At 46.1% G+C, this 23,852-nt stretch overlaps 1 protein-coding gene and 1 long non-coding RNA gene across 11 annotated transcripts in view; one reads left to right on the top strand and one right to left on the bottom strand.

Annotated features, from left to right (window-relative positions):
• Positions 1-23,852, bottom strand: part of PHF21A (PHD finger protein 21A) — a 304,777-nt gene that overhangs the window by 28,099 nt on the left and 252,826 nt on the right. For 8 of the 10 annotated variants that reach the window (XM_030559954.1, XM_030559957.1, XM_030559947.1 and 5 more), the window contains 4 exons: positions 7,535-7,786; positions 4,768-4,854; positions 3,047-3,343; positions 1,162-1,260 (listed from right to left, as the gene is read on the bottom strand). In XM_030559954.1, the coding sequence (XP_030415814.1) occupies positions 1,162-1,260; positions 3,047-3,343; positions 4,768-4,854; positions 7,535-7,786 (735 nt within the window). The remainder of the gene's footprint in view (positions 1-1,161; positions 1,261-3,046; positions 3,344-4,767; positions 4,855-7,534; positions 7,787-23,852) is intronic. The other 2 variants (XM_030559955.1, XM_030559952.1) reach the window with 1 other exon arrangement.
• Positions 1,131-23,768, top strand: LOC115650265. The gene is made up of 5 exons (XR_004000044.1): positions 1,131-1,210; positions 9,572-9,718; positions 11,109-11,171; positions 22,689-22,775; positions 23,514-23,768. It is a non-coding gene; the product is annotated as an uncharacterized LOC115650265 (long non-coding RNA).

Below are 23,852 nucleotides of genomic sequence, written 5' to 3'. Positions count from 1 at the left end.
TTTGTTTTGAAGTTTTGGCCATGTCTTTGTTATAGCAATGGACTTAACATGGCACTGATAGAACAGGAAATAATAGGCCCAGTAATAATATCCCATGATACAATACTACATATTTCAACTACTAACAGATTCATTCATTGTAAATAGCTTTTCAGGATTAACTAGAAAGACTATTTACAAAGAATTTGGCTAAGAAGGCAAAAACAACAAATGATGGAGCAAAGAATGGGAAGGACACAGATTTAACAACCACACTGCTACTGCGATTGAAAGGAATCAACATTCAGAGCCATGGCTCCTATTATCACCTCAGTTCTCTAATGGTCACAGCTTTTTAGAGGGTTCCTATTACAGTACAGAACGTGCAGTTGCACCCAAGAATAGGAATCTGTACTGGAAACACTCAGATGAAATCGATGGTCACTATGAATCTAGCTACACTACAAAATACAGCTGAGTTAGGGAACCTAGCTGCAACACGATTAGATACCCTCTACACTACACATTTTAACTGTAACCAGTCCTGATGTTTTGTAGTTCAGACAGACACTAAGAAATGCCCATTCAGAAAAAGGGATCAGACTATCTGGATAAGTTGGGATAGGTTCATAACCTGTCTGTCTTAAGATCAAAAGTAGCAGCAACAGCAGAGGCTCTATGGCAAAGATGTTCCTTTCTTTCCTGTTTACTGGAATGAAGTTGTCAAGACGGTAAAAATGTGTCAAGCAAGATAAAGATAACTCTTTAGGGAATGATTCTACAAGTCTGAGATCTCAAAGGTATGGAAATCAAAAGATGTACTGTATACTGGGTGAGCTGCTTGAAGGGTATTCTGAACTTTTAGGAGTAAAAGGCTTATAGTGCACAATTCTGCCAGTTCTGAACAATTTTATGCGCTATTTACATTTAGATTTATTATTCCCCATTCTTATTTCTCAGTCCTCTCCGGCAAGAACACTGTATGGAAAGAAAATTAGTCTTGAGAAGGGAACAGGGAAAGAAAGAAATTGTGTGTGAGAAAGAAAGCGTGTTTGTGTAGGGTGAGGGGGAAATGAGGAAACAAATAGATACACTATCTTCCATCCTGGCTTATGATGTTTTTTGAAAGATAGAGTGCCTCCTTTTTCTTCCAGGGAGAGAACACCAAATTCGTTCCGATACCTGTGGATTTTCTTCTCGTTTTGGCTTGGGTGCAGCTGGTGGAGTAACGGTACGACTCTCTGTTTGCTTCTCCTCTGCTTCCATATGGGGTTTAATAGTCTGAAAAGAAACAAGTACAACTCAATACTCAGAAAGCATTTTTTAGTTAGGGAAAAACTAAGTGAAATGAGTAAATTCGGTTTAGCAGAACAATGGGAAAAACAGTTGTAGAACCAACTGGCAGTGCCCCCAAAAGACATTTTCTTCAGGAATATGAGGAAAGTTTACATAATGTGTCCTGCGTTGGCAAAGAAACAGAACAGGCCCAAACCCAAGAACGTGCAGCATCACAGCAACTCAGGCAACCCAATCAAACCACCACACAAATGATAACGGTCATCCTGCAGTTAACATTTTTGGCAAAAATATTTATAAAGCCGCATGAAAAGTGGATTGATTACAGACCAGCTGAAGCCTTATGGAAAATCATTCTATGAAAATTCCTTGTTCAGAACCCATTCTGAATGGTATATACATTCTCCATTTCTTTCCCTTCATTTGTCATTATGAGTAATATTTGCCTGAAAACTGGCACTTTGACTCCTAAGAGCTCAGATATTCCTGTGGCTTATGCCCTCCCTGAAGTCAGAATCCTCGACTCTCAACATCACAATCACCAGCATGATGACCCTCAGTTTGTGGCATGGCTGTGATGTCACAAACTCAGAGTGAGGAGATGAATGCTGAAGAGACACAAATTTTGTTTCGTGTAAACATCCTTAATCATAAAGATTGAGGAAATCATACCAAAAACTATACACAGATAATTAAATCATTCTAACTTGTCTCTAAATGTTTTTTGAAGTTTTCCTGACTTTCAGCAGTTCTTTAAGGAATAAACATTGTGGACATGCAGCACAGGGATTCATCAAGCTCATAGGTAACAGGCATGCATTGTTGCAGAGCACAGCTTGTAAATCTGCCTTAAAAGATAAGCAATAACCAACCCGTGAATTTAGTGAAGCAACAGTGCATCTTTCGTGCATAAGATTGTCCATAGCTTCATGGACAATTCCAAGGTACATTAACCGACAAGAAAGTGTTTGAAGTGAAACCAAAGATGTCACATGAACTGAATTGGAAGAGTCTACAGTTATGACCCAATTAAATCATTTTATTTGAAGTTGCACATTATTTTTTAGGATGCCTTCCCCATTTGCTCTTTCTAGAAGTGAGATTTAATAACTAAATATCTAGAAACTCTATTTTTGAGGCATTTCTTCCATCCATTCAAACTCAGGTCAGTCACGGGAGCCTTGACCAACCTCAAGAAGCCTACTGGCCATTTTGTTTCCCTGCAATTTAAAGGAGGATTCCGAGGAGAATACAAATCAGCAGGTTCCAGTATCAAATCAAATGTGGTCGGATTCTCTTAAACAGGCCTTGTTAAATATTTTGAATAGTTTTTATTCCTCTACTCTCCATTGTTTATAATTTAAAGAAGTTTAGAAATAAAAACATATTTTGTTCCTGTGTTTCTAAAGGATTTGACATGAACATGGCTTTTGGTTTACTATATTGTCTGTGTGTCGGCATCATCACAGATGTCAGCACACTTCAGATGAACATTTTCTGCTGATCCAGTAGGGGGAGCATCAAATCACTGAAGAACTGTAATGATTCCATTGGGCCTTTGAAAGAATGCCAAACTTTCTGTTCTGGGGTTGTCTCTTAATCCCCTCTCCAAAGTCATTATATTATTAATATTTGGTCACTGTTAGTGTGACTCTGATATTTAATTCTCCATTGAAAACTCCCCTGATGATCGTTAGTCCTCTCCACCTTGGCAGCATTAACCCACAAAAGTAGAACTGCAGCATTTAGTAGACGCATTGCCCATCTGTACCTGTTTTTCAAGGTTTGGTTTGCTGATCTGTAGAGTCTGAGGTCCAGCGAGCCTGGTACCTGGGGCTGCTATCACAATGCTGGTGAGCTGTGCCATAGGGAAAGTTTTGGCTATGGTTGCTGTCTGCCCATTAACAACACGAACTGGGTGTATGGAGTTCTGTGAGGTGGGTAAAGAGCTGGGTGTGAACTTTGTTGTCAGCATCACAGGCCTTTGAATAAGCTGAGGAGCTGCAAGCATCGGAGGTGGTGCTGGGGCAATAGGAATGTTATTCTGGGCAACTGGTTTGGGTCGAACCTACAAGGAAACCCCCCCAGACAAATAGAAATATATTTAAAATTAATTTATTGAATATATTCTCTGTTTTAAATCTTTTGACTCAGCTTGTCTAAATTCTGCAAAACTATCTACATTTCTTACAGAACATATTTTTATAATAGTGTCATAAGTGTGCAACAACAATAAAGAACCACGTTTTCAATTTGCTTGCATAAAACCCATCCATAACATTTGCACACACAGCTTTTGCTTCTGCACACATTTGCATGCCCAAATAGTAATTTACATGTTTAATGCCAACTGTTTTGTATGTGCAAATCTACTTTTTGATTTTGTGAGGACAACAGATGCCCATGCAATATTTGCAGGAGCAACTTGGGCAAATGGTTTTGAAAGTATATTTCAAAAGCTTTACACAGCTTTCAATATTGTAGCACTTTTTACAGTAACCAAGAGATCTAATATCTAAACAGCTGACTCAAGAGCTAAAACAAAGTCTTCAGAGATGTCGAATAGGTCACCACGGCCTGTGTTAACTTCATGCATTATGCAGATATATTGTGCAACCTTTTACACCGTGCAACTAGTCCTGCTAGACTATGAACAGTAAACTGCCCCCTCACTGAAAATATCAAAGCCTTTACTGGTAAATGCAGCCATATTGTCACTTGCTCTTTTCTTTCTCTGATGCTATGGTAAAGCATAATATTTGAGAAGACATCCATAGGTATGAAGCTAGGAAACAGCTCTACAAAATTCAGGTCCAAAATATTTTCTGGTCCTATACCATCATTATCTTTGGCTATACCTGGCACAGTCCCAATTATACACATATCTCAGAGTTACAGAAAAGGCAAGTAGAAACAAAATCCATTAGGTCATCTAATCTCTCTCTCTACCAATAAAATATTGTTTCCCATCATACATTTTCAGGTATCTTGTCCATTTTACCTTTAATGTCTCAAAATACAGCATGTAGCTTTCATTTATGTCTGGAAACTATGTCACAGATTAACAGAATTTACTGTCCCAATGTCTTGTTCTGATAATCAGCCTAAAGTTTTCCTTTCTTAATTTCATCGCAGTACTCCCAGTAATACCCCCTTGCTCCTTGTCACATCAAAAAATGTGAAGAAGCAACTAGTGTCTTTTCTAAAAACAGTGCAAAGTAAAACAATTTAAAACTGTATTGCTCATTTGCAAATGGTATAAAGAATGGAAGCTGCAGAAAAGACTTCAGCTATTTCTCTTCACCTGCTCTTGAATACTGAGCAATGATGATTGGAGAGATTTTGCAGCCTTCCGCGACAGACTGATTCTGTTCCTATACTTTCAGTAGTTTCATTTCACACATCTTGAAGGTAATAAAATGAAAAGAAAACATCCCTTATTTACTTTATGGCCAATTTCCCTCCTATCTTTCTTGTTCTTGATACACTCACCTGTGGAAGAAAATTTGGACGAGGAGTGAGTCTGGGAGGAGGGATGAACTGTGGCACTTTGATGGGCTGAGGTGTAGCCTGAACCTGCTATACAAACATTAGAGTTCAACAGGAGGAAAATAGCTTTGAAGTTATTTATCAAAACCTAGCACACTGATAGTATTTTCAGTCCTGATGCTCCTCAGTTTAGGCTGGTTTCCCTCACTGTAAATAAATTCTCACAGCAATAGTTTCTGAATTAGAACTACATTAAAGAAAGAGCTGGCCTTACACTTCAGTTCCTGCACATCCTGTATTGCAAATTGAAGCTAACCATCCTTTTGTTTCTTCTAAATGTACATAATACTAGGCTCTGCCATCTAAAACAATTTCCTTTGAAGGTAATGAACTTTCACATTTGTTTTACAAGTCAAAACTGTCTTCACAAAAGACAGAAAGTAAAACCAGATTTGGCTGCCCCACCAGATGGACCTTCACATGGTAAACGCACTTTTGTCTTCTCGCGTGGAATGATATGCAGAAGAATAAAGCAGTGTCTCTAGTAGTTAGAACAAGGTCTGGGAGCTAGAACCCATCGTCTATTTCAAGCATTGTAAATGACACAGTACATGACTCTGAATTAATAACTTTGGCCTGAATTTTCAAAAGTGGCTTTTAATTTTGAATATCCAGCTTGACACACCTTGGCCCTGATTTTTAGAGGGGCTAAGCTAAGCACTCCCAACTCTAACTGAAATCAGTGGAAGCTACTGTGGCCCAACACCTCTGAGAAGTAGAGCTCAGTTGTCTTCAGTGGAGCACCCAAAATTGAGACACAACTTTAGCGTACACTTGAAAATGTTAGCTTCTCCTCTCTGTAGCTCTGTTCAGCAATGTAAAATAGCAATACTAACACTTCACCAGTGTGCTGTTAAGGTTTAATTAATATGTGGGAACATGTTTTGAGATCCTTGTTAGAAACACTGTAGAAACATATATAATTAGTAAAGCTGTGAGTCTTTCATGGAGTTCACGGAAGGACATCCATGACTTCCACAGTGGCTGGTACAGCTGACCCCAGGGCCGCCCTAGCAGCTGGGATGGCCCCGGGGCCAGTTGCTCCCTCCCCCCCCAGAGCAGCAGCGGCAAGGCCACAGGCCACCCCCTGCCTGGAGCAGCAGTGGCAGCGGTGGGGCTTAGGGCCGCACTTCCCACCCGCAGGAGCAGCAGTGTCCGCCGGACTACCCTCTGCCCCCAGAGCAGCAGCATCCTCTGGGGCGCCCCCCTCCCCCAGCACCTAAGATTTAGTTAGGAGTATTTTTAGTAAAAGTCACTGGCAGTGACTTTTTATTTATTGTCTGTGATCTGTCCATGACTTTTACTAAAAATACTTGTGACTAAATTGTAGTTTTAATCATTAGTGATTATTAAAAGAAAGGTCACCTCTGTAGACCACGTTAAGTTATTCAGCAAGGACTGAGCCTGAGCAGAGATTTATCAATTCTTCTGGGAGATAACCACATCATTGCGGATGGTGGAAAAAGACTCCACTTAAAGAGATTTCTCCACCCCAAATATAACTATTTGGCTCAGTTAGAAGCAAAACACTGATTATTTACATCCATCAAAGCTATATTATTTTATAAAGGAAAATTTATGATATAAATTGGCCTCACTGTTGGTGAAGCCCTGGATCAGCCTATCCACAAAGTAAAACTTCCCTGTAATGGCTCTGTTCAATTGCCTGGTCTCTAGTCTCAGAAACCCAAATGCCCAATTCCACAGTTGCTATTGTTTATGTTTTTAAACAGAATTCTGTGTAGCTGATCAGTTACACAGCAGCTGCTAGGCACTCTCTGAAAGCCTGATATACTCAAAAGTGAGACACTTTCCATAATATAGGCTTATGATAGCTAGATCCTGGTAAGAGGATGTGGTAAATGAAGACATGATAGGATGGGAGGTGTATCCTAACTCTATGTAGATTCAGTGAGCAAAGAAAACAAGAGACGTTTGACACATTAGATAAGACGAGGATTTATACCAGGGTTCAGCAACCTTTCAGAAGTGGTGTGCCAAGTCTTCATTTATTCACTCTAATTTAAGTTTTTACGTGCCAGTAATACATTTTAAATGTTTTTAGAAGGTCTCTTTCTATAAGTCTATAATATCTAACTAAACTATTGTTGTATGTAAAGTAAATAAAGTTTTTAAAATGTTTAAGAAGCTTCATTTAAAATTAAACCAAAATGCAGAGCCCCAACGACTGGTGGCCAGCACCCGGGCAGTGTGAGTGCCACTGAAAATCAGCTCGTGTGGCGAATTCAGCACCTGTGCCATAGGTTGCCTACCCCTGATCTATACCAACCAAAGAAATAAAGTCCACAAAGCCTCCAAAACCAGAACTATTTTAGCACAACAGAGCTCTGCAGATCATTTAGGACAAACTTCATACTAGTAACAGTATTCCTCCATAGACCCAGCTTCTAGGGCAAGCTTTACACAGAAAATGACTACAACAATGACTTAATTCAATAAAAATATTAACATACATAAATAATAAATATTTTTCCCTTAGGCTCTCAAAGCATTTCAACTAATTAAGCCTCACAATATCAGTGAGGTACTGCATGTCCCTATGTGTAAGAGTTCATTTTTCCTTCTGTGGGGCAAAACCAGCCTATTTATAAGCAATATTTTAAGTAGTCCTCCTTTGTAAATACACACAGCTCCACAGGTGCACACAGTCCCACATTCACACACACACAGACTATTTCTTCTGTCTTACCAAAGTAACTGTGTTTTTTGCCACTATTTGGACTGCCTCTGCTCCTTGACCAGTAACCTTATTTGTTGTCTGGAGGTTGACTGGTGTATTCTGTGCATCGGTGCTGAGGACCGCTTTCTGACTGTTGATTGCAGTAACCATGGCAATGGTAGGTCTTTGACCCACAACAGAGGCAGGCATGGTTGCAGTTGCTGCTTTCAAGACAAGAGGTAGTGTCTTAGTGGTGATCATAGAAGCTGTAGTTACAGTTTTCTAAGGGAAACAGAAAACACAGCTTAAGAGTCTGGAACATTACATATTGAACAGGATGTTGCTTATACTTGAGCTCAGTCAGTCAGAAATGATAGGCAAAAATGGGAGGAAAAAACCAGCTTTGATTCTGTCTGCTCTCTCTATATATACACTTTACCCTGTGCCTGCAAAAACTGGAGAGATGGAAAAAATCCCTCATCTGAGAAAGCTCTGAGATAAACTTTTACTAAAACCTGCAATCATACAGAAAATATTGTGAACAATGCATATGGTATGCATGCGCAATGGGAAAACACATTGTGAGATTAATCAGGTGTTAGTAGAGGTTTAACACGTTTCTTACATCTTTCAGCTTTGTATTACTGCCACATGCATATTGTCATAAGTTTCAGTTTCAATCCTTTAAATGTGAAAATTTATGAAGCACATCTAGCAAACAAACAGTCCCAGCATCTCTCATCAGCTGAGATCCAAATCTTTAGAGGAAAGTTTTCTATTTTTCAGATAATTTAGTTATCCAAAATGATCATTTTAGTAGAGGAAGGAGGAGGAAACATTTTAACACTGACATCTTTAAGGACAAAGCTAAATCTCAGTTTTAACACTGATATCTTTAAGGACAAAGCTAAATCTCAATTTTGGATATCCATTTTTTATTTTTAGTTTTATGTACAGTAATTTAGCTATCTGGACTATTCCCTTTCCTGAGAAGAGCAGGAGGCCAACTAGCTAACTGCGGCTACAGAAGGAAACTAGAAAAATAATAAGCTTGGTGGAAAAATCCTCCATCACTATTTCTGTTACAAGGAAACTGATGTGGGAGGGAGCCAGTTTTTATTTTCAGCTTCAGGCTGGATGCAGCTTGGCATTTTAAGTGTTGACTTTTAGTTTGTCCAACAGGCAGTAAGCAATTAAATTTCACTTGTTCATGCCGGAATTTTCCTTGTCCTAGGTTGCTGGACAATGGGATTTCTCTTGGCCTGACCTGAAGATAGCGATTTTGGAGCTTCCAGTCCCAGCACACATATGAAATGCCTAATTCTACTACAGCTGCAAATATTGTGGAAGTAAAGAAATAACTGACAGGGATTTGTAGGAGATCTTAATGCATGACAGTTTTTTTTAGCCAGAGTTAGGCTAGCTATAACCCTAATAACGCGAAATTTGTAAAAGCAAGAATTGTGTAAAGCAAGTAAAAAAGAACTGTGTAAAAAGTTTTTTGACCTTGTGTAGATCATACAATATGTAAACTGGAGTTTTTTAAGTAAGAAAAACAAGATATTAGGATGACCTATGTATAAACAAAATGCAGCTGTTGTTTATTATTGTTTGTAATTCCCAAGATTTACATGTTAAGGCCCAGATTTTAAAATATATTTAGGTAGTGCTGTGCTTAGAGCTGCAATGCCTAACTGGTTTAGGAATCTAAATATCATTTTCAAAAGTGATAAATAGGCATTTGTCTCCCAAGTGCCTAAATCCCATTTTAAAATGATATTTAGGCTCCCAAATCAGTTAGGCATTGCAACACTGAGCAAAGCAATGCCTAAGCATCTTTAAAAATCTGGGCCAAAGAGACTACACCTGCAATATTTTCCTTTAATTTTTACTTTCATTGAAATATTTGTTAAGGAGAGATGGGAAAGGAGAAATAATCATGCAGAAGAGAACAAAGCAAGTATTTCCAGATTAAATGATGCCAGATAAAAATATACATTTAAAAAAAAATGGAGATAAATGGCAGCTAAAAGAACCGGTGAATGAACTTGCTTTCTTTTTCATCAGATCTACTATACTGATGTCAGTGCATCTTTCCAGACTTTTCATCAAAGATCAAATGTTCCCAGTACAAAATGAAAACCATGGCCTGTATCTCTCTGATGCAAACGCTACGATGCCGTAGAACAGAAGAAATGTTGGGCCAGGTATCAGGTGATACTTTTTTCTGGTGCTAACATGCCTGCTTTGTGTCGACTTATTTTAATCTCACCATTCTTTCCCCTCCTTAAAAACAAATCCATGTGTAATTTCAATTGTTTTCCCAGGTAACTTTTTCATTATGTTTATTATATTATTCAGGAATTTATTTTGCCCTAATTACCAGTATTCTTCTAATTTCCTACTGTTTAGACTATATCCTCTAGTTTTTGAACCCCTCACATGTGAATTATTTGCACTAGCAGTGAATTTGACCCTTTATAAGTTTTATCAACCCCATTCATAACTTTAAAAGCAGCAAAGAGTCCTGTTGCACCTTATAGACTAACAGACGTATTGGAGCATGAGCTTTTGTAACTTACTCCCCGTTCACACTGGCAAGGCACATACAGCGCTGCATCTCCCTGGCTACAGCGCTGGTTGTACTCCACCTCAACAAGGGGAATAAAGAGAACAGCGTTGGTGCTGCAGAGCTGGAGTGCCAGTGTAAACAGTGATTAATCTTATTACGCTGTAACTGACCTCCGGAATTTTCCCATAATGCTTTTAAGTAAAGATAACACTCTTTGTTTTGTTGCCTCTCTTTGTTTTGTTGTGAACTCGGGGCTCCCAGAGCTGCTTATCTAAAAAACAAACACAGCTACTGTTTGCTCAATCAGAGGCAGGCAGGGGGATGAATGTCCACAGCTAGTGTTTGCTTGAAGAGAGAAGCAGCACGGCTTGCGGGGTGGGGGCGGGAAATCTGTTTCGGAGGTGCTGCTTATCTGGTCTGTGAGGAAAAAAACAAAGAAGGCTATTTGCATTTAGTGAATGAGAGGGGTGGGGGAAGGGGTCGGAACTTGCAAGGCAGGGAGCTGACACAGTGTCAGTTCCAAAAATCCATTCTCTCTTTCCCCCACGCTCCGTCACACTCCACCTCACTCCCCTCTTTTGAAAAGCACGTTGCAGACACATGAATGCTGGGATAGCTGCCCACAATGCACCACTCCCAACACCGCTGCAAATGCTGCAAATGTGGCCACACTGCAGCGCTGGTAGCTGTCAGTATGGCCACACTGCAGCACTTTCCCTACACAGCTGTACGAAGACAGCTTTAACTCCCAGCGCTGTACAGCTGCAAGTGTAGCCAAACCCTTAGTCTATAAGGTGCCATCCGACGAAGTGGGTATTCACTCACAAAAGCTCATGCTCCAATATGTCTGTTAATCTATAAGGTGCCACAGGACTCTTTGCTACTTTTACAGATCCAGACTAACACTAACTCTTATAGTTGACATTCATACCACTGTCTTCTGTATCACAAGAATAAGAATAACTCCCTTAACCTTTCTTTATATCTTCTGTTCATGAGTTTCTTTATTGACCTCTGCTGCACTCTCTCCAGGACAAGCGACCTCCTTTTGGTTGTGAAGTGGCATTGAACGAAGTGTTCAAGTGAGATATTACAGTAAGAGAATCATTTTCATGAATACTACATTCACCCACATATATTTTAAAGAAAAATGTAATCAATCATGTAATGCAAGACAGGACTCTATCAAGGGCTTCTAGTGAGATCATACATAATGAAACGAAATCTCTAATCAGCAGAGTCCAGATAATGAATTTCCCTTTGTCACACTGCTGCATGTTAATTATTTTTTGGCAGCTAAAGATGGAATATTTCTATATGAAATGTTTTCAGTTTATGTATTAATACTGATGTAACATCAGCAATAAGACCATAAAACTTCAATCCATAATAATGTGACTTTTAAAAAACAGGTGTGCTGCTTTAGGAAGATTTTTACAAATCATATGATACTGAATTATAGTAAAATATTACTGTTAGGGCAGTATATTTACCTCTAATTAGGTTGTCTCTAGTCCTAACTTGAATTGCACTTAAACTTGCACATAAATGTAATTCTGCTGAAGTGCTTGGAAGATATATTAGTTACAACCGGACATCAGGAAACTTTAAAAAGAGGAAAATATTTTACTTTCCCTAGTAGGTAAAGAGGCTTTTCTCTTTGAGGAGAAAAGGCACATTTTGTTAGTCAGTAGAAATGGGGCAGTGTGTGAATGGTAGCGAGCAGAGTTTCTCCAGATTTATATCAGTGTAACTGAGATTAGAATAGTTTTTAGGATGCAACACTGTTCATTATGATCAACAGTCTGACTGCCTGTGCAACAAAAACCATAGAACTTCCCCAAGATAATTCCTAGAGCAGAGCTTTTAGAAAAAACATCCAATCTTGATTTAAAGATGACCAATGATGGTGCATTCACTACAACCCTTAGTAAATTGTTCCAGTGGTTAATTACCCTCACTGCTAAAAATGTACACCTTATTTCTAGTCTGAATTTGTCTAGCTTCAACTTCCAGCCATTGTATCATGTTGTATCTTTCTCTGCTATCTTGAAGACCCCACTATCAAATATTTGTTCCCTGTGTAGGGTAGTTAAGGACTGTGCTCAAGACACCCTTAACTTTCTTTGTTAAACTAAACAGAGTGAGCTCCTTGAATCTATCACTGTAAGGCAGATTTTCTAATCCTTCAACCATTCGCCTGGCCCTTCTCTGAACCCTGTCCAATTTATCAACATCCTTCTTGAATTCTGGACACCAGAACTGGACACAGTATTCCAGCTGTGGTCACACCAGTGCAAAATACAGAAGTAAAATAATGTCTCAGCTCCTACTTGAGATTCACCATGGCAGATATGACAGTATCCTCCACTAATCTGGGAAAACCTTATGAAATTAAGTTAAACCTTACTGAATTACATCCGGGGTCCATTCTAGTGAAAATGCAAATACGTGTGTACTATTGTGGGATTGTATGGAATTTCTCTATGAGGAAGGAGGATTAATGCAATCTCTGGATGACATTCGGAACTTCAAGTGACTTTTTGGGGCAATACATGGGAAGTATCAGAGGGGTAGCTGTGTTAGTCTGGATCTGTAAAAGCAGTGAAGAGTCCTGTGACACCTTATAGACTAACAGACGTATTGGAGCAGGAGCTTTCGTGAGCGAATACTCACTTCATCGGATGCATGGGAAGTGGATTTCCTAGGAAATTCTTGGGGGAGGGGGTAAGGTAATGCAAATGATGCATTTCAAATCTATCCTTTGAAGCTATGGCCTGGGGAGAGAAACCAACTGTCTACTGATTACCTGCTCCTGAAAACTCCAGTTCAAAGATCTCCAAACTGAATAAAGGAGGGACTAAACTCTTTAGGAGTGTGTTAGTTCTGAGTGGAGCCTGTAATGAACTTGTGACCAAAAGAGAGACCCATTTGTGCAATCTGAAGGACTCACCTACCAGCCCCATGTTGAGGGAATCCCCGGTAAATTTATTAGCATTTTTGGAGGTTATTTTATTGTTTTTGTAAATAGTTTTACCCTAAGAATAAATATGCTTGCATAGAAAGTGCTGTGTGGAAACTTATATCTGGAGCAATTACACTGTGTACTATCTCCAAGGAGAGAAGAGATGCAGGCCTGCTTAGGCAGACTGTCTTTTGCTGGGAATAACAGTGAAGGCAGGGAACTCTTTCTTCAACCTGGAAATACTCTGGTCAGAAGGGAGAAAGACATGAGTCTCCATCCAAAAGAGGCGATGGCTGGGGGTCTTGAAGCCTGAGACTGGGTGCCCTTGTTGGGCCACTAAAGGGAAATACAGGTGCTGTTGCCCTGGAGTGTGAGACTCCTGTTTAGGTGTCCAATGATCAAATTACATACTTTGGCCATAGCGTTGCACTGGACACTCATGTTCAGCTGAGTAGCCACCACAACCCCATATCTTTTTCTGGCAGTTTGTGGTAGTTTCATTAGAGGCTTTTAATTTTGAACGAAAGCTCAAGTTACACAACACAGGAGATGACCTGGAAGTTAATACACAAATGCAAAGTATGGAACACAGAGACTAGAGGAAGATTTCTTTTGCAATCAAGTTTCCAAAGGCCAATCACATAGCAAACTGTGATCCACTGTCAGCCTGTAAATGTCTGAGACACATTAATACATATTGTTCTCTCTACTCTCATTTAGGTTTTCTTTTTTGTTCAGACTTTTTTGATAGAATTTTATTGTTCAACACTCAATAAGAGAAATTGATTTTGTTCAACTGTATTTCCTTTTTATTTTATATTATGTCACAAGTAATATAAATTAGCTAAACCTCATAAATAGAAAATTTTGAAAAAATTTAGATCCAAAACAGCTAGATGAGTCAGCCTGATTAACTAGTTAGGGATTCTATGCCCCAATCATTCCCCCACTGTTCCAAGGGAAAAGATTAACAGGGAAAGCAACTGAATAACCGGTCCAAAAAATAGGTTACCTACCTTTCATAACTGTTGTTCTTCGAGATGTGTTGCTCACGTCCATTCCATTCTAGGTGTGCGTGCACCCATGGGTACAGCCATTGGAAATTTTTGCCTTAGCGGTATCTGTAGGGTTGGCAGTGGCACCCTCCAGAGTGCCACGTTCATGTGTCGGTATATTAAGCGTCAATGACCCTAGGCTCTCTCAGTTCCTTCTTTCCTGCAACTCTGACAGAGGAGTAGGAGGGTGGGCAATGGAATGGAAATTACCAACACATCTCGATGAACAACAGTTACAAAACGTAGGTAACCATGTTTTCTTCTTCAAGTGCTTGCTCATGTTGATTCCATTCTAGGTGACTCACAAGCAGTACCCCAGGAGGTGGGGTTGGAGTTCATGGTTGTGCAGCCTGCAACACTGCTCTACCAAAGCCTGCATCATCTTGGGCCTGCTGGGTAAGCGTGTAATGAGACGTAAATGTGTGGATGGACAACCAACTAGTGGCCCTGCAGATATACTGGACAGGCAGTTGGGCTAGGAAAGCTGCTGAAGAAGCTTGTGCCCTGGTTGAGGGGGCAGTCACAATCACCGAAGGAGACACTTTTGCCTGATCATAGCAGCAGCAAATACAGGCAATTATCCAGGACAAAATTCTCTGAGCAGACACTGGACGACCTTGCATCCTGTCCGCCACCACGACGAATAACTGCATTGACTTATGGAATGGCTTAGTCCTTTCAATGTAGAAGGCTAGCGCCCTCCTGACATCTAGAGAATGTAACCTGTGCTCCTCCTCTGACTTATGTGTTTTTGGAAAGAAGACAGGTAAATATATGTCCTGGCCTGGATGAAACTGTGAGACCACCTTGGGCAGGAATGCTGGGTGCAGCCGGAGCTGGACCTTGTCCTTGTATAACACCGTATAGGGCAGTTCTGAGGCAAGCGCCCTAATCTCAAAGATCCTGTGGGCAGATGTTATTGCAACCAAAAGCACAACCTCCCAAGAGAAGAGGAGGGAGCAGGAAGCCAGAGGCTTGAAGGGGGGACCCAGGAGCCACGACAGAACAAGATTCAGGTCGCATGGAGAGATGGGGTCCCGGACGTGGGGTAGAGGCGCTCAAGGCCATTGAGGAACCTGACCACCATGTCCTGAACAAAAACCAACCTGCCCTGGAGCAGTGGATGGAAGGCTGAAATAGCGGCCAAGTGGACCTTAACAGATGAAAAAGACAGGCCTTGGAGTTTGAGATACAGAAGGTAGTCCAGGATTAACTGCAGTGAGGCCCACTCAGGCCGAATACCTTTATTCAAGGTCCAGCATGTGAACCGATTCCATTGGGCCAGGTAGAGGGTTTTCTGCTGCCCAACAAGACCTGTTGGACACCGGCCAAGTGTCTTGCTCCTCCACATTTAGCCATGTAGCAGCCTAGATGTCAGGTACAGCGCTGCGAGGTTTGGGTGCAGATGACTGCTGTGGTTCTGACACAGCAGGTCCAGCTGGAGCAGCAGCTGCAACGGGGTGGCCACCAAAAGGTACAGTAGCGTGCTGAACCAGTGCTGGTGAAGCCAAGCCGGCGTTATGAGAATCACCTTTGCCCTGTCCTGCTTGATCTTCTATGGATTAACGGCACTGGAGTGAAGGCATACATGAAGGCCCCCAACCATGGGAGCAGAAAGGCATCTGACAGGGAAAAAACGGTTACTCACCTTTGTAACTGTTGTTCTTCAAGATGTGTTGCTCATATCCATTCCAGTTAGGTGTGCGCGCCGCGCGTGCACGTTCGTCGGAAACTTTTTACCCTAGCAACTCCAGTGGGCCGGCAGGTCGCCCCCTAGAGTGGCGCCGCCATGGCGCCTGATATATACCCCTGCCGGCCCACCCGCTCCTCAGTTCCTTCTTGCCGGCTACTCCGACAGTGGGGAAGGAGGGCGGGTGTGGAATGGATATGAGCAACACATCTCGAAGAACAACAGTTACAAAGGTGAGTAACCGTCTTTTCTTCTTCGAGTGATTGCTCATATCCATTCCAATTAGGTGAATCCCAAGCCATACCTAGGCGGTGGGGTCGGAGTGAGAAGTCGCGGCATGAAGCACTGCAGATCCGAAGGCCGCGTCATCTCTGGATTGCTGGACCAGGGCGTAATGGGAGGCGAAAGTGTGGACCGATGACCAGTTCGCTGCCCAACAGATCTCCTGGATGAGCACAAGGGTGAGGAAAGCCAACGACGATGCCTGCGCCCTGGTAGAGTGCGCAGTCACACGGCCCGTAGGAACGTGAGCCAAGTCATAGCAGGTCCTGATACAGGACGTTACCCACGAGGATAACCTCTGCGAGGAAATGGGAAGCCCCTTAATGTGGTCCGCTATTGCCACGAAAAGCTGGGGGGATTTGCGGAACGGTTTGGTCCTCTCCACATAAAACGCGAGAGCCCGACGGACATCAAGCGAGTGGAGTTGTTGCTCCCTGTGTGAGGAATGAGGCTTCGGGAAAAAAACTGGGAGGAAGATCTCCTGGTTGACGTGAAAGGCTGAGACCACCTTGGGGAGAAAGGCAGGGTGCGGTCTCAGCTGCACCTTATCTTCATGAAAGACTGTATACGGGGGATCTACCGTAAACGCCCGGAGTTCTGACACCCGTCTAGCTGAGGTAATGGCTACTAAAAAGGCAGTCTTCCAAGAAAGATAGAGCAGGGAGCAAGTCGCTAACGGCTCAAAGGGGGGCCCCATGAGCTGAGTCAGAACCAGGTTAAGATCCCAGGTAGGGGCAGGGGGTCGGATGTTGGGGTATAGACGTTCCAGCCCCTTAAGGAATCTAGTCACCATCGGGTGAGAGAAAACGGAGCGGCCATCCCCACCCGGGTGAAAGGTGGAGATAGCCGCCAGGTGGACCCGAAGGGACGATATCGCCAGGCCCTGTTGCTTGAGGGACCAAATATAGTCCAAAATATTGGCGACCGAAACTTCCATAGGGAGGAAACCCCTCTCCGTGCACCAACATGAGAAACGCTTCCACTTGGCCGAGTACGTCGCTCTGGTGGAAGGCTTCCTGCTGCCCAAGAATACCTCACGTACCGGGGTAGAGCAGCGTAACTCGGATCTGGTCAGCCACGCAGGAGCCACGCTGCTAGGTGCAGCGACTGGAGGTCCGGGTGACAGAGCGTACCATGGCCCTGGGTGATCAGGTCCGGGTGAGGGGGCAGGGGGACTGCGTTGGCTATGGCCAGGTCCAGCAACATGGGGTACCAATGTTGCCTGGGCCACGCTGGGGCTACCATAATCACGCGGGCCCTGTCCCTGCACACCTTCAGAAGGACCTTGTGGACCAGTGGGAACGGAGGGAATGCGTAGAACAAGTGGGTCGTCCACGGAATAAGGAAGGCGTCCGCTACCGACCCGGGTTCCTGGCCCTGAAAGGAGCAGAACGCCTGGCATTTCCTGTTCCCCCTGGACGCGAAGAGGTCCACACGGGGACAACCCCACCTCTGGAAGATCGAGAAGGCGACGTCCGGGCGAAGGGACCACTCGTGCGAGAGGAAGGATCTGCTCAGGCGGTCCGCCAGCGTGTTCCGTACTCCGGGGAGGAAGGAAGCCGTGAGGTGAATGGAGTGGGCTATACAAAAGTCCCAGAGCCGCATCGCCTCCTGACATAGAGGAGGGGATCTGGTGCCGCTCTGCTTGTTGATATAGTACATGGTCGTCATGTTGTCGGTAAATACCACGACACAACGACCTCGAAGCTGGTGACAGAACGTTTGACAAGCAAGGCGGACCGCTCTCAACTCCCGCATGTTGATGTGTAGATCCACCTCCTGCGGGGACCACAGGCCCTGTGTCCTCAGGGTTCCCAGGTGGGCTCCCCAGCCGAGATCTGAGGCATCCGTTGTTAGGGACACCGAGGGCTGGGGTGGGTGAAATGGGAGTCCCGCACACATGACGGACTGGTCTAGCCACCAGCCGAGGGAATCCAAAACCCCCTGGGGGACTGTGACAAGCGTGTCTGGCGACTGTCTGGCCAGCCGGTATTGTGCGATGGGCCAAGATTGGAGGGGCCTCATGCGGAGCCGTGCATACCCTGTCACAAATGTGCAGGCCGCCATGTGGCCTAACAGGGTTAGGCATGTCCTTATAGAGGTCAGGGGAGCCGCCAGCAAGCGCTGAACTATGGTCGACAGCGACTGGAACCTGGGCAACGGTAGAAGGGCCCTGGCCAAGGAGGAGTCCAGGACGGCCCCAATGAACTCTACCCTCTGCGAGGGGAGCAGAGTGGACTTGTCCACGTTGATCATGAGGCCCAAGGTAGTAAACAGGCCAGTGATCCTGCGGACGTGGCTGCGGACCTGCAGCTCTGAGGTGCCCCGAATCAAATCGTTGAGGTAAGGGAACACGTGAATGCGACTACGTCGAAGATGTGCGACAACGACAGCCATGCATTTGGTGAATACCCTCGGGGCTGTAGAGAGGCCAAACGGGAGGACCGTGAATTGGTAGTGATGCCAATCGACCATGAACCGAAGGAAACGTCTGTGGTGTGACCATATGGCGATATGAAAATAAGCGTCCTGCATGTCGAGGGCGGCATACCAGTCTCCAGGATCCAGAGATGGGATAATGGTCCCCAGGGATACCATGTGGAACTTCAACTTCACCAGATATTTGTTGAGTTCCCGCAGGTCGAGGATGGGTCTGAGACCTCCCTTGGCCTTGGGGATCAGAAAGCAGCGGGAATAAAACCCCTTGCCCTTCTCGTTCTCCGGAACCGCCTCTATGGCTCCTTTGTCGAGGAGCGTCTGCATCTCCTGGCGGAGGAATTGCTCGTGAGAGGGGTCCCTGAAGAGGGACGAGGGTGGGGGGCGGGAGGGAGGAAAAGACATAAACTGCAGACGGTATCCCGTCTGCACCGTGCGTAAGACCCAGCGGTCGGATGTTATTTGGGTCCACGCCTGGAGGAAAAACGAAAGGCGGTTGGAAAACGGGGGGGAAGGATCCGTGGGGGAAACTGGTACCACGCCCTCGGGCGCACCTTCAAAACGAAGGTTTGGGTCCAGGTGGGGCTTTAGAGGAGCTTTGGTTCTGCCCCCCTTGATTCCCCGACTGTCTGCACCTGCCATTTCTGCCACGGCGCCTATTGAGGTCCTGCCGCTGGCGGAACTGGGGGTACGGCCGGCGCTGCTGCTGTTGTTGCGGCCGGAAGGGTCTGCGTTGTGTCCCGGGCGTGTGCACAAGGGAACGCATAATGACCCGATTGTCCTTCAGACTTTTTAGTCTGGGGTCTGTCTTCTCCGAGAACAGGCCCTGGCCTTCGAACGGGAGGTCCTGGATGGTGTATTGGAGCTCCGGTGGAAGGCCAGAAACCTGAAGCCAGGAGATGTGGCGCATTGTCACCCCCGAGGCGAGGGTATGAGCAGCCGAGTCCGCTGCATCCAAGGAGGCCTGCAACGAGGTTCTCGCAACCTTCTTGCCCTCGTCAAGAATTGCCGCAAATTCTTGACGCGCCTCCTGCGGCAACAGCTCTTTAAACTTATCCGCTGCCACCCAAGAGTTAAAGGCGTAGCGGCTAAGAAGGGCTTGCTGGTTGGAGACCCTGAGCTGAAGGGCCCCCGCCGAATAGACCTTGCGGCCGAGGAGGTCCATACGCCTGGCTTTCTTGGATTTTGGAGCTGGGGCTTCTTGTCCATGACGCTCCCTCTCATTCACCGACTGCACCACGAGGGAGCACGGTGTCGGGTGAACATGGAGGTACTCATAGCCCTTGGAGGGGGCCATGTACTTCCGCTTGACGCCCCGTGCAGTAGGGGGGATGGAGGCCGGCGATTACCAGATCGTATTGGCGTTGGCCTGGATCATCCGAATAAAGGGCAGGGTGACCCTGGTGGGAGCATCAGAGGAGAGGATGCTCACGACGGGATCCTCGATCTCGGAGACTTCCTCAGCTTGCAGGCTCAAGTTCTGCGCTACGCGCCTGAGGAGGTCCTGATGTGCCCTGAGATCTAGTGGAGGAGGGCTAGTGGAAGAGGTGCCTGCCACAGCCTCATCGGGAGACGACGATGAGGAGACCCCTGGCAAGAGAGCGTCCAACGGGGGGTCTGTCTGAGCCCTCGCCTGACTCCGGAGGGAGCTCAGGGTCTTGCTGTTTTGACCCGTCCTCCCCGTCCGGAGGGGGGGGGGGCGAGACAGCGACGCCTCCGGCGCCCTGTGCTCCGTCGTCGCAGGCCTAGGAGGAAGCTGTTGGGGGCCCTGGGCTTGGTGATACACCCACGGTGTCCAGAACCCCCACTGCTGCGGTCCCTGGTCCTGTTGAGGAGGGTCTGTGCCCAGCGCATAAACACTATCCGCCTGCGACGACACAGACGGCTGTCTGGACGGCCATGGAGGGGCCGACTGCGGCTGGTAAGAATCTCCTCGTCCTGGCGCCAAAGATGTTCTCGGAGCCGGGGACCGGTACCGGGAGTCATACCGGTGCCGGGATCGGGACCGGGGTCTGTCTTGGACTCGGTGCCGGGATCGGGACCAGTACCGGCCGCTGACTCAGTGCTGGGATCAGGACCGAGACCTGCCACCGACGCGGTGCCGGGAGGTCGACCGGGACCGGGACCTGCCACCAGCTCGGTGCCAGGAGGTCGACCGGGGAGCTGAGCGACGGCGTGAACGGCTCCTAGAGTCCCGGTGCCGGTATCGGTGACTGGAACCAGACCGTGACTGCCTGGAGGACGACCGGTGCCGCGAGTGCGACCGGTACCGCCGAGGGGAGCGGTGCCAGGACTCCGAGCGGTGCCGGGATCTGGAGCGACCACGGTGACGGGACCTCGACAGTGAGCGTGAGTCCCGAGATGGCGCTCTCATCGTCGGCTTGCCTCTGGACACAACCCGCACCGAAGGTACCGGGGGTGGAGGCTGAGTTGGCTCAGTCAGGGCAATTAGGTCCCGTGCCGAGGCGAAGGTCTCCGGCGTCGATGGGACCAGTAGCTCAACCCCAGATCTTATGGGGGAGCTAGGCGGGACCGGACTCGACAGACCCTCCGGGCCCGGAGTCGACGGGATCCCTGTCGGTAGTGCCGCGGCAGAGGCAGGTGCCGGGCGCTCCACTCGAGTCTGCCTGGATGGAGTTGCAGACTTCGAGGGCCTTGCTTCGGGACCCGGTGCCGGGGAGTCTTTCCGGTGCCGGTGTAGAGGCGACGGTCTGTGAAGCTGCCGGGTCAAGTGCCGCCTCCATAAGGAGAGTCCTCAGTCTCTGGTCTCTCTCCTTCTTTGTCCTAGGCTTAAAAGCCTTACAAATGCGGCACTTGTGCGAGATGTGCGATTCCCCCAGGCACTTTAGGCACGCGTCGTGGGGATCGCTGGTCGGCATCGGCTTCTTATAGGCTGCACATTGCTTGAAGCCCGGCGAACCAGGCATGGGCCCGATGCCGGGTGCCGGGAAGGGCTACGGCCCAACCGGGCTAACAAATATTTACAACTATTATTTACAACTATTTACTATATACTTAACTAACTACACTTAACTACTAACTACAACTATAAACAGTACAACGAAGGAGAGCTAGGGATGTGGAAGACAGCAAAGCCGTGCTCCACAGTTCCAATGACCGACACGGCGGTAAGAAGGAACTGAGGAGCGGGTGGGCCGGCAGGGGTATATATCAGGCGCCATGGCGGCGCCACTCTAGGGGGCGACCTGCCGGCCCACTGGAGTTGCTAGGGTAAAAAGTTTCCGACGAACGTGCATGCGCGGCGCGCACACCTAACTGGAATGGATATGAGCAATCACTCGAAGAAGAACCTCTGTCGATCCCCTGAATTGAGCAGAAAATGTGGCACTTCCTGTTCTGCCTGGACGTGAACAAATCCACTGGAAGATGATCCTGATCACCTCCAGATGGAGTGACCATTCATGGTGAGATGAGAAGGTCTTGCTGAGACAATCTGCCAATGCATTTCTGGCCCGAGGGAGATGCACAGCTAAGAGATGAATGGCATGCTGAACACAGAAGTTCCACAGCCCGAGAGCTTCTTGGCAAAGGACTGACAATTGTGTTCCACATTGCTTGTCAATATAGAACATTGGGGCAGTGTTGTCCGTCAGCATCTGAACCAACCTGCCCTTTATATCAGGCAAGAAAGCTTGGCAGGCCAAGCGAACTGCTCTGAGCTCTCTGACGTTTATGTGCAGGAAGTGACTGTTACTCAACCAACAACCTTGCATGCTGAGATTTCCCAGGTGGGCTCCCCACCCCAGATCTGAGGCATTGTAGACTAGAGTAACCAACGGGGCCGGGGCCACAAAGGGGAATCCCTCCAACACCCGATACGGGATTCAAACACCATGTGTGTGATGACAGTATGTGGTCCAGTACCTTGACTACAAGGTCTATGTTGTGTCTGTTTGGTATACAGACCAACCACAGCCATGCCTGTAGGGGCCTGAGGTGAATTCATGTGTGCCGGACCATGTAAGTACAGACTGCCATGTGACCAAACAACCTCAGGCATGTGTGAATGGTGGTGAGAGGGTGGGCACGCATGCACAAGATAAGGTCTGTCATGGCTCGCAATCGGACTTCGGGGAGGAAGGCTCTGGACCAAGTGGACTGCTCCAATTAACTCTATGCGCTGCACTGGAACTAAAGTTGATTTTTTTCACATTTATTAACAGACCTAGATCGTGACAAGTGGAGTGAACCAGATCAAGGTGCTGCTACACCTGATCCCAGGATCAGCTTCTGATGAACCAGTCATTGAGGTACAGATAAATCTGAATACCCCAATGCCTCAGGTAAATGGCCACTGATGGCATGCACTTTGTAAACACTCTCAGGGCTGTTGAGAGACCAAAGGGTAGTGCTGGGAACTGGAAATGGTTCTGGCCCAGCATAAAATGGAGGAACCGTCTGTGTTCTCGGAAGATAGAGATATGGAAATATGCTTCCTTTAAGTTGAGAGCGGCATACCAGTCTCTCAGATCCAGGGAGGGAATAATGGAGGCTACAGAAACCATGTGGAACTTCAACTTTTTGAGATGCTTGTTGAGGTGTCGCAAATCTAGGTTGGGTTGCAGGTCCCCTTTTGCTTTCAGGATTAGGAAATAATGGGATTAGAACTCTTTTCCCCTCATTTCCCGAGGGACCTCCTCTACTGCCCCCATATCGAGGAGGTTGTCTACCTCCTGGGCGAGGAGTTGCTCAAGAGAAGGGTCCTTGAAGAGGAATGAAGAACTGTAGGATGTAGCCTGAGGATATTACGTCGAGCACTCAACGGTCCGAGGCTATTCGTGACCAGGCTGACCAGAAGGGGCGCAGACGGTTGAGGGAAAAATAGGACGGTGGATCTTGGAGTATGACTGGGGTGTAATCCTTGAGCACACCCTCAGAATGTCTGTGTTTGGCTCCCATGGTGTCTTGAAGGACTGGGCTGAGAAAGTGAACGGTAGGATGAGGAGCATCGTTATTTAAACCCCTTGTCTCTGTCCTTTCTCTTATAGGTGCCCATTCGGGGAGGCCCCCAGGACCTAGGAGGAGGAGGAGAGAGCTGCTTCCTAGCCTGCTGTGGAGTGTGATGGCTGGCACGGTTGTCTTTAAGGTCATGAAGCCTTGTACCCGTGAGCTCAGAAAAGAGCGCTGCTCCCTCATACGGGAGGTCCTGGAGAGTGGGCTGCATCTCCTGCGATAAACCCAAGGATTGTAGTCAAGAGCTGTGCCACATCACCACTGCAGAAGCAACAACCCTGGCCACCAAGTCCGTGTAATAAATCTTTCTGCCATAAAGGTCCAGTCTCTTGATGTCTTTATTCTTAGGCATTCTGCTCACCTGCCCTTCCTGT

This window comes from Gopherus evgoodei, chromosome 4 (genome assembly GCF_007399415.2).
Source record: "Gopherus evgoodei ecotype Sinaloan lineage chromosome 4, rGopEvg1_v1.p, whole genome shotgun sequence".
NCBI classification, from domain to species: Eukaryota; Metazoa; Chordata; order Testudines; family Testudinidae; genus Gopherus; species Gopherus evgoodei.
This window is presented reverse-complemented; position numbering and strand designations above follow the sequence as displayed.